Source organism: Glycine soja, chromosome 11, assembly GCF_004193775.1.
Source record: "Glycine soja cultivar W05 chromosome 11, ASM419377v2, whole genome shotgun sequence".
Classification (NCBI taxonomy): Eukaryota; Viridiplantae; Streptophyta; class Magnoliopsida; order Fabales; family Fabaceae; genus Glycine; species Glycine soja.
The window spans coordinates 52,358,682-52,370,305 of NC_041012.1; the positions used below are offsets into that span (position 1 = coordinate 52,358,682).

At 31.8% G+C, this 11,624-nt stretch overlaps 2 protein-coding genes across 2 annotated transcripts; one reads left to right on the forward strand and one right to left on the reverse strand.

Annotated features, from left to right (window-relative positions):
* The first annotated feature begins 2,368 nt into the window (after positions 1-2,368).
* Positions 2,369-4,839, forward strand: LOC114374802 (pentatricopeptide repeat-containing protein At3g16010). Its single transcript, XM_028332497.1, has 2 exons — positions 2,369-2,632; positions 2,779-4,839. The coding sequence occupies exons 1-2, from the start codon at positions 2,581-2,583 to the stop codon at positions 4,620-4,622; spliced, it is 1,896 nt and encodes a 631-aa protein (XP_028188298.1). The 5' UTR covers positions 2,369-2,580; the 3' UTR covers positions 4,623-4,839.
* Positions 4,840-8,185: 3,346 nt separating this feature from the next.
* LOC114377644 (trihelix transcription factor ASIL1-like) lies at positions 8,186-10,063 on the reverse strand. Its single transcript, XM_028336255.1, has 2 exons — positions 9,898-10,063; positions 8,186-9,773 (listed from the first exon to the last, which is right to left on the reverse strand). Exon 2 carries the CDS (start codon positions 9,607-9,609, stop codon positions 8,455-8,457), a length of 1,155 nt encoding a protein of 384 aa, XP_028192056.1. The 5' UTR covers positions 9,610-9,773; positions 9,898-10,063; the 3' UTR covers positions 8,186-8,454.
* Between the last annotated feature and the right edge of the window lie 1,561 nt (positions 10,064-11,624).

The window sequence follows — 11,624 nt, forward strand, 5'->3', positions numbered from 1 at the left end:
TAACTTTCCATTTTCTTCAATCTCATGGTGTTGTTGTTTTGTGAATTGTCTTCCCTGATGGGGTTTGGAGTTAAGCCACTATGCCCTCAGACTTGGACGGCAGATTCAAAAAGCAGGTTTTTTTGTAACAGTCGTGTGTTTATAGTCGGGTTTCTGAGGTTTTTCTCTTGTACTATGTGACCATAAAACCATAATTCTGAACAATTTGTTAATTTGGTAAAAAGAAAAAAAAGGGATTACATACCGAGTGGGTAAAAAGTTTTAAACATGTTTATTTATTATATATGATAAATTTTTTATATATGATAAATTTGTTGATTTTTAAAATAAGAGTTTAATGTTTATACATATATGATATAAAATTATTTTATATTATTATTTAATTATAAATTATTATTTGAATTATTTTAAGATAATTATTTTAAAAGTTAATAAATTTATTATATATGGTGGATTATGATTAAATGATTCTATAAAATTTTTTATCTTACCGGTGCATAAATATTAAACTAAAAGAATTGTATATGTTAATATTTCTATAGATTACAATGAGTTTACATATTTACTTTGCACTTTAAACAATTTACACATTTAACAAGTTTAAATTTAGACCAGTAAATATTTGTGTTATTTTCGACATGGGACTATGGTGCAAAACAATTTTGTTAAGCTTGTACCAAAATTCTTTTTGGCGTTGAGAACAGCAGAGATGCTTAAAAGAAATTTGTTATTAGAAACGAAAATGCTTAGCATTCCTCATATATTGTGAGAAATATAGTAATTATTATAAAAGTCGTATCAATAATAAAAAATAATTTAATTGATTTATAATACTATAAAAGAAATGAAAGATAATATATTGTGAGAAAATATAGTAACTTTTTTATGTAGAAATAGAAGATGATACCACAATTTACAATACTCATGCTTTATTTTCAATCAACCATTGCTATTGATTAAAGATTTACAATAATACGGGGATGGTTTAAATTTTATTGGATAATTAGTATTTTTTTTAATGTGTAATTCGTTGATAAATTCGTTCCTCAAATATTAAAATTCAAAATTTAGTACTCTAAAATGTAAAGTGCGATAAATTTATCCAGTCATGTGGTTATATTGAATAGTTTGGACTAAAATGTTAGTACAGTATTTTTTTTTTTTATCAAAATGTTAATATTTTTTTTTATCAAAATGTTAGTAATATTTTATTGAACGTAAATACCAGTAATTTTTTTGTTTAACCTAAACATCTATGTGTTTTTATTAAACTAATTTGTTAGATATCAAAATTTATTTTATTTAAGGGTAAAATATAACTTTGAGGTAAATTATCATCACTTAAAAAATATATTTTGACAAACATAATTTAAAACAAATATGATGATAATCATAATATTGATCAACAACCATAAATTGTTTGTCACAATATAAATTATCCAGAATAAACATTCTATTAATCCAAAATATATTATAACAGTGTATCAATCATTACAAATTTATCTAAATTATAATAATGAGTTATAATCTATTATAAATAAAATATCCTGTTCGAATCTTGAAGGTTAGATAGTCCCAGTACGCGGACTATGTTTATCTTTTGTTTATAGTAGATTGTAATTAACTATTATAATTTGGATAAATTTGTAATGATTGATAAACTGGTACAATATATTTTGATAAATTGATAGAATGTTTATTTTGGATAATTTATATTGTGACAGACAAATTATGGTTATTAATCAATATTATGGTTATTATTATATTTGTTTTAAATTATGTTTGTCAAAATATTTTTAGCCTTAAATGATAAGATTTATCCTAAAATTATATTTTAGCCTTAAATGAAAAAAAATTTGACAATAATAAAAATATACTGATATTTAGGTCCAACAAAAATATACTAGTATTTACATCTAATAAAAATTACTGACATTTTGATATAATGAAAAATTATTGACATTTTGGTCTAATAATAATAAATTACTGACATTTTGATCCAAAAAAAATTACTAACATTTTCGTTCAACAAGAATTACTAATAAAAATTATTGACATTTAGGTTTAATAATGATAATTTCCTTACATTTTCGTCAAATATATTCTATATGATTACTACATTGACAATTAATTTTGTAACAAATTTTTATTTTATTAACGGTAATAGACAACGGAAGTTAACATCTGGATAAATTTATCTCATTTTTTTATAATTTAGGGGACTAAATTTTGAATTTTAATCTTTCATCTACAAATTTATCAATAAATTATGCATTCAGCAACGAGAGAATGACTATTTATTCATCTTTATTTCATAAATCTAACGACGAGCCCAGCCCAGCCCAGCCGATAAAAATACAAGCCCAATTAGTTTGGCTTTGTGCTGTTTGCTTGGTCGACGGTGTGAAAAACGAAAGAGAAGCTTGCGACTTGCGAATACGATTAACAAATAGTTACTTTGGTTCGTAATCGTGCTCTTGCAGTTTGAAATTTGAAGCACCCTTTTGTAGTTCTTGCTTTGTTGCTCGCATAAATTAATCCAACAAGTTGCAGTTAAGCTAGTTTTCGGCGAATCCAACAATGAGGAGGATATCAACTTTTCCTCCTTTCTGTCAGAGATTAAAACAAACAGGTTCTACTCACTCTCTCAAATGTTATTGTTCTTGTTGATTTTAATTTCCTTGTTTTTTTTTTTGTATATGAAGTGTCACCTGAGTTTGTTTGATTATGCAACCTATAATCCTATCTGATTGTGTGAGGTTTAAATTGAACTAGCAGAAAATGAGATTGCCCAAATGTTTCGCTTGCCTAATTCCCATGAAGGAAACCACCTTAACAATTCCATGAAAGGAGGACATGTGTTAAGGAGGGACCCTTATTCCCGGACATTGGATGAGAGGTTCATTAGAATTTTGAAAATATTCAAATGGGGACCTGATGCAGAAAAGGCCTTGGAAGTGCTGAAGCTGAAGGTCGATCCTCGCTTGGTTCGCGAGATTCTTAAGATAGATGTTGAGGTCAGTGTTAAGATTCAGTTTTTTAAGTGGGCTGGGAAGAGGAGGAATTTTGAACATGACTCGACCACTTACATGGCCTTGATTCGCTGCTTGGATGAACATAGGATGTTTGGTGAAGTGTGGAAGACAATACAAGACATGGTTAAAGGTTCATGTGCAATGGCTCCTGCTGAGTTGTCTGAAATTGTGAGAATCTTGGGGAAGGCCAAGATGGTCAACAGGGCATTATCTGTCTTTTACCAGGTTAAGGGTCGCAAGTGCAGACCTACGGCGAGCACTTATAACTCTATCATCTTGATGCTGATGCAAGAGGGGCATCATGAAAAGGTCCATGAGCTGTACAATGAAATGTGCAGTGAAGTGCATTGTTTCCCTGACACTGTTACATATAGTGCACTTATATCAGCATTTGCAAAACTAAATCGCGATGACTCTGCTATTAGATTGTTTGATGAGATGAAGGAGAATGGATTGCAGCCCACTGCTAAAATTTATACAACCTTAATGGGAATATACTTTAAGGTGGGTAAGGTTGAAGAAGCTTTGGGCCTAGTCAAGGAGATGAGAGCACGGCGGTGTCTCCTAACTGTTTTTACTTATACAGAATTGATAAGGGGGCTGGGGAAATCTGGGAGGGTTGAAGATGCATACATGACATACAAGAATATGCTGAAAGATGGTTGTAAACCTGATGTGGTTCTGATGAATAATTTGATTAACATTTTGGGAAGATCAAATCACTTAAGAGATGCTATTAAGCTTTTTGATGAAATGAAATTGCTGAACTGTGCACCTAATGTTGTGACATATAATACCATCATCAAATCTTTATTTGAGGCCAAAGCTCCTCTTTCTGAAGCTTCTTCATGGTTTGAGAGGATGAAAAAAGATGGAATAGTCCCCAGCTCATTTACTTATTCAATTCTTATCGACGGTTACTGCAAAACAAATCGAGTTGAGAAGGCTTTGTTGCTTCTTGAGGAGATGGATGAAAAAGGCTTTCCACCTTGTCCTGCTGCCTACTGCAGCCTGATCAATACCCTTGGAGTAGCAAAACGCTATGATGTTGCAAATGAGCTATTCCAGGAGTTGAAAGAGAACTGTGGATGTTCAAGCGCTCGTGTATATGCTGTAATGATTAAGCATTTTGGAAAATGTGGGCGACTCAATGAAGCTATCAATCTGTTTAATGAGATGAAAAAACTTGGATGCACCCCTGATGTTTATGCTTATAATGCTCTCATGACAGGAATGGTAAGGGCAGAAAGAATGGATGAAGCTTTCTCCTTGTTTAGAACTATGGAAGAAAATGGTTGCACCCCAGATATAAATTCTCATAATATTATCCTAAATGGCTTGGCTAGGACAGGTGGACCAAAGGGTGCTTTGGAAATGTTTACAAAAATGAAGAACTCTACTATTAAGCCAGATGTGGTTTCTTTCAACACCATTCTTGGTTGTCTTAGCCGAGCAGGTCTGTTTGAAGAGGCTGCAAAACTTATGCAAGAAATGAGTTCTAAAGGATTCCAGTATGACCTCATCACCTACTCTTCAATACTTGAGGCAGTCGGTAAGGTTGATGATTGTAAAATGGTAGAGTCATGAGAGCAATCCGGTTTTACCTTTTTGACTGAGTCTGTCATTGATTATTAATCAATACCTTGAATTTTTTGAAGGTAAGGTTTAGGAACAACCATTGAAATTTGTGTATAATATGTTTCAAAACTACATATTAAAAAAATGCTCCACATATTTAGAAACCTTGAAAAATATAGTAGATCTCAATCTGAATAAGAAAGTATTGAGGAAATTTTTGTTTTAACAGTATAACTCCTTTTAATTTCGAGTAATGATACATCTAGAGACTGAGAATTTTCATTTTTTTTTATTTATTTTGAGTAATGATACAAATACAAACAGATTATTTACACATCCTGTTTTTTGGTTAATTGAAGAACAATGAAATTCTGCTTAACTTTTTATTAGGTCAAAATTTGTAATGTCTACCCATACTCATGCTGTCATGCAACTTTCAGGGTAATTGACCAAAATGGGGTTGTTTTTCGAAACTAAATACCAAGATGGATGATTCAACTCTTCTCCTCCTAGGTGTCACTATTATGTAGAGTGTCACTAGTTCAAGTGACTAAGTGACTTGGTGGCGTCATCCTGAGTGGTTTCATCCAAGTGGCATCAGACCGGAAGGTTTACTAGTTCCTGACTTAGTAATGTCACCCTGCATGCCTTCACACAAGTGGCGTCATATTGGGTGGCTTCACTTGATTATAGTTTATTACTACAAAATAACAAATAGCAAGCATATTTTTTCCATATTTTTTTAACTTAGGCAAAAAAAAAATCACTTATGAACTAATTAAAAAAACAATAATATCACATATTTTGTTCTATAACGACGAAAAAAAAAAAAGTAACTGCAAAAATTAAATAATTGAAACGTTATATATATATATATATATATATATATAACAGAACTTACAAGATAAAAAAAAAACTAAAGCAAGTTTGACAACCAACAACAATCTCTGCAGCACCAAACTAACACTTTCACAACAGGAAAAAAAAATTTCAACAACACACTCACAGCAACTCAGCAACAATCAAACTTACAACAAAAAATTTCTCTGCAACAAAAGCTCCAATGCAAGAAGGTTGCAGTTGGACGTTGCATTTTATATCCAAAGCAAAGCACTCACAGCAACTCAGCAACAATCAAACTTACAACAAAAAATTTCTCTGCAACAAAAGCTCCAATGCAAGAAGGTTGCAGTTGGACGTTGCATTTTATATCCAAAGCAAAGAGCCCGATGGTACTTTACCATATAGCAAGGACCTGGCCGGTGCCACCAAGGAAGAGCCAAGCAGCCTAGTGCCACCGGTTCACTCATTTAGGGAAGATGTGGTCAAAATTACACCCCTATCTTGTCACGTTTTTTTTCTAAGTCATTTTCTCAAAATTAACATTTTTTCAACACGTGAAAGACTATCCAATCTTGGAGAAGCACGTCTGATTGGGTGAAGCCACATAGGATGACACCACCAAGTCACTCATTTACGTGAATTGGTGATACTCTGCATAGTGGTGTCATCCTGACGGAGAGAAGTTGACTAATGCCATCAAATCTTACGTGGCTTGAATCACTTGTTTTAGTAAATAATTTGCAAAACAATTCATTTTAGTATTAAGTTTCGAAAAACAACCCATTTTGGTTGTTGGTCAATTTCCCCAACTATCATTATCCTTTCCCTCTGTTTTTTTGCAACATATAGAGAGTGGACACAAGTAATGCAACCGTGGCGTTTATGTTGGTATGAACGATGAGTGATACACAACATTTTATTTATTTCGTTTATCAATATTTATTATATTCTTTGCCTTAAGAAAAGGAACGTGCACAAATTCGAGTCGTATTCTAATTCAGATCCTCGTCGTGTTTAATGTTTACCAAATAACTATGGGAAAATGGTTTTTGCTCAATACTATAGACATGGCTGTGTTTTTTGGACCATCAGTAGTTCACTAAAATTAGTAGTTTACTTTTTTTTATAAGTTTTAAAAAACTTAAATATAAAATTGCATTTTAATCTTGCCTTCCTAAAAGACGAGAAAAGAACGTAAGCATAGTTGAATCGAAGGTTTCGATTAGTTAAAGATTGGTAGCAAAAAATAGATGGCGAAGACATTTGTTCAGCACATTAGAAATTCAAGAAGTTGAAACTTCCAAGCTTGGTCAGTCAATAATTATGAGAAGGAGATAAGTAGCAATTAACAATTTTTGTGTGTTCTAAATATTAAATTAAGGTACATCAGCAGTAATAAGAAAAGCAAAAGCCTTTTCAAGACATTGAATGACGGCTTCAATAAAGCCTAAACACTAACTTAGTATTTTCCTGAACAGGGCAGAGCATCAATTTGCAAACTTGTTACAATTAAAAGCTAGCATGGGACATGCCACATGCCCACATGGGTTCCTGCATCGCGAGGGGCATGTGGAGGGATAGCAGGGTAACTGTTGAGGTGGGACTTGGGAGGGAGAGGATAATTATGAACATTGTAGAACCCTGAATCTCGTAATCCACAACATGTTAAACTCTATGGTTCCTTTCCCTTTATCTCCACTATTTGTGGGGATGGAAAATATTGAAAAAGTAGTTTAATAAAAAACTATAGAGTACGTTTATACATTTCGGAACATGCTTTTCTTTCTGTTATTGGGAAGGAGGGGGAAAGCAAACTTTCCGTTTAGGGTTTTTTCTCATAACAGAGAATATGAGTTATGGGGTCTGTGTCCCTAGGTCAAATCAATTATTTTTCTTATCGCACCCTCTTTCATATTGTCCAAATTTAACAGATATCACACATTATCTGTTGAAGAAATGGTGGACAATAGCTTTTGTCGATGTTGTAAATGAATTTATCACTCTTCTTTATCATTTATCATTTGATAGTAGCTGTCTAATGTCTTTTCCCTGTCCTAATGATGCCCCCAACCAAAAAAGTATCCGTATGCATATGTCTAACCACGGATAGTTTTGACATATGTTCTTAGATAGGTTAAAATTTAAGACCTAAGATAATAACACTTTGCTTTGCCTTAAAGTTACTTATAAAGCCTTTTTTTAGGTCCGAAATTTACTTCCAGTCAAACCTAGAACCAGATATATCAATGTACTTCTCCATCTTAAAAAGGTGAAACAAGAAAATATATTGTTTTTTTTTAATATGAATTCAACTTTGGGGACTGGCCGAGTCATTTGATGTTATATATATCAAAAAGATGTAAAACCATATGAAATTATCTGAATATGGATCATAATATAGAGTTGTTCCTCTATGGCTAATAGATTGTAGGTGACTTTCGAATTTAAAGGGAAGTTGACCCCCCCCCCCCCCCCCCCCCCCTTTCATATGACCATTAAAGTGACGATGGGTTTGAAAAGAACGCCACGGAGATTACCAAAGCTGTAGAAACATTATCCATCTAAACTTTATGTAAACTTGGCCATAAATTGGGAATGAATCTTTTTGCATGAGATTTTTCAATAAAAATTGTTACAAAATGAACTGGGACCAATCACATGTTAAATAACCATACAACAAGAGCGAACTCAGTTTTTTTTTTATAAATATAAACAAAAAGACATAAATGTCAACTGATTCAGTAAGTAATTCATACTATCATCTAACATTATAATTATTCATAAATTGGATGTACCAAAGTCAAGTAACAGACCAGACAGGCATTGAGCACAATTCTGAACACCGTAACGATAACATAATTGGGGTATCCGGTTCTAATTCTAGTAAAATGCAACATTGCTGGCAAGAAGGGGCAAAATGCCTCAAATATGATACAACTAGCTGTCTAGTGTCTACATTGTTTGTTACACAACAATGAGAACTACAATGCATAAGACTTCAGGTACCATTCTCAGCAGAATCATCGTTGTCATCATTTCTCTGCTCTAGTTTTGAAATCTCACACTGCAGATTCTCTAAAATCTGCCTCTTCTGTGTTTCCAACTCTTTATGGAAATCCATCCTCATTTTTTCCAGTTCCACCATCTGCTGCCTTTTACTATTTTCTATCTTCTCATATATCTTACTGAATTTCTGAATGGAATCAGCAAGTAACCTGAAGGAAGAAGCTTCACCACTGCCCCTTCTCTTCTTTCTTTTCTTTGCTTGAGGTCCATCAGAACCTTCTTCACCAGTAGATTCTGTATTGTCAGGACTATCCCTCATTTCATCCAACCCATTTGCATGGTTCAAATGAACTCTGGGGTTCATAAAAACATACTCTCCTGAGTCTACACCACAAGAGAGACCAGCTTGTTGCGGAGGAGAAGCCATTAGCTCATCCATACTTTTAAAATAAACCCATTTGCAAGCTCCACCATCACTATCTGGAAATTTAGCCTTCTCTTTCTTGTATTTTTTCTTCAATGTATCCAGACGATTTCTACACTGAGTATCTGTCCTTTCAATTTTTGAAACTTGTGATACCATTTTTGCAATTTGTTGCCATTCCTCACATCGAAGACTCTTCCTTCCATGTTGAAGAAACCTATCACCCCATGCATCAAGAAGAACAAACGTCTCTCGCTCAGTCCAGTCAGTTAGTGAATTCCTACCACCAGAAGATGGTTTAGGAACTGAGGGAGCTGTAGCTGCAACTGATGGTGCTGGCACTCTAGGCGCAAGTTCATAGGTCGAAATCAAACTCTTGAGCTTTTGCTTTTTTGGGTGCCATTCTACCTCATCTTCATCACTCTTAGTGGGATAATAATCAATCTGCTTATTCTCTTCCGCCTCCTCCTCATCATCATCATCATTTTCATCACCACCCCCATCCATGCCATCTTCTTCATCATCATCCTTTTGGGGAAGCTGAAGGTTGTTACTTTGATCAACATCAACCTCATCTTCCCCTTCTAACTGCACATGCTCTTCATTTTCATCATTATCATCTAGGGCATATTCAGTATCAACTGGGGGGGAATATAGAGAATTCTGATAACCATAACCATATGGGTTAGGGGGATACCTTGCATCATCCTCAATGCCATCCATTCAGAAACAGGTCACAGTTGCAATTTGCAAGGAAACTAAAGCTACAGACAGAACTAGTAGTAGTAGTATCTCTATCTCTCCTCTAAGGCCTTAACCAACAAATCAACAGACCCTCTTTGTGTATACTATAATATTATATTCCAATTGAAATGAATTGCATGGTCCTGGATTAGTTCACAATTATCTTTCTTATATGAGTCGAATAAAATGAAATTAGGAGAAATAATTGAAGGAGAGAAACAAAAGCAATTGCATGAAATTGGAGGAAAATGAGGAGATTGTGATTACCTGTGACTGAGAGAACGGAATTTGGGGGAAATGAAAAGTGTGGAATTGCAAACAAGACTGTAAGAAACTGTCAATTGGCGAACCATCATCACAAGTTCCACAGAGATAGAAGTTGCTCCTTGCTAACGTGAGCCGGGTGGATGCCATAACTTCTTTTTTTTTTTTTTTCATTTTTTTATTTATTTTTACTTTAGTTTGTTTGTTATTATTCCCTACCATACTTTGGTTCTTGGACGAATTGTTAAAACCAAGATCGAGATCCCATCTGTAGGAAAATTTTACGTCATGCTTCGTGCATGATTTGATTAAATTTTTAGATAAAAATATTATGTTACATCTTTAATTAATATTATTGGTTTTATTAAATTTTTACAATTAAATTTAAAGCTAAATCAATATTTGTAATATATTAATTTATAAAATAAATACATTAAAAGATAAATTTTGCTTAATTAAACAATATACGATAAATTTGAATATAAATATATAAATTCACATAATATAAAAAAATTGGACATGAATGGGACATTGGAGTTGACCTAATAACAACATATTCGGATGATTTAAATGAAATAGTAGATTTAAATCTCATTATTATTATAAAAAATACAACATAAATATTCAAAATAATTTTAAGAATAAATAGTTAAATTCATCATAAAAATACGAAATACTTGTTTCATAAAAAATAAAAAAACTTAAGTTTAATTAATAAATATATAAAAAGTATAATAAATTAGTCTTACAAACAACTTAATGATTAATTAATTTTTAAAATTTATAACTTAATATCAAAATAATCATAAAAAATATAATTTATTATCAAATTAATTATTAAATATTATAACTTAACATGATATCACAAATTTAATAATAAAATTAATTTTGTTTTTCATATTTAAGAATTAAATTTAAATTTTTTATTTTTCAAGATTAATTTATGGATGACCACACTTTTAGGAAATAATTTAGCTATTTATCCTAATTTTAATTTCAAATAAAAATATACCTATTTAAATTTGACCTTCATGTTATCTTTTGTGGCCCCATTCTCATTATTACGGTAAATTGGTCCCACGCAAAATATGAAGTTGTGGACATTGGTCTGTTACTTTTTGAACTCCCGCTCAGCTTTCTTCCTTTGTCCTTTTGTTTTGTGCCGACTCCTCCTAAAACAACCTCCTCAACAAGGAAGGCACCTGTCCAATTAATTAAAGTATTACACAAATTAAGAAGAAGAAAAATACTCATTGGTTCAGGAAATTTTACATTAGATTTTGTATATATTAATAAATAAAAAATTATTGTTGTGAGAAAACAGTTTTCTTTTTTGGAGCCTTGTAGATGTTTATAAGTTATAATCAGGGGTTTACAATTTGATCTAAATAAAGTGTTTGACATAACGTATTTAATTAAAATGGTTGGTTGAAACTTTTTTAAAAACTTATTAAATTAAATAAACCAGACTTATTAAAAAGTCTTTAAATATAATTAATTTTTTTTAAACAATCAGATTTTAATTATAATTTATGAATGAGTCATCCTTTTATATTCTTTTATATGTATATATATATATAATAAATTTAAAATAAAATTTTAATTTAAACATTTATAAATTATAATTTATTCTTTTATATGTTTTTCTTGTGATTAATTTATTCTTTTATGCAATATTATAAAAGAAATGTGTATATATTATACAATACTCCCGTACAAGGATTATACGT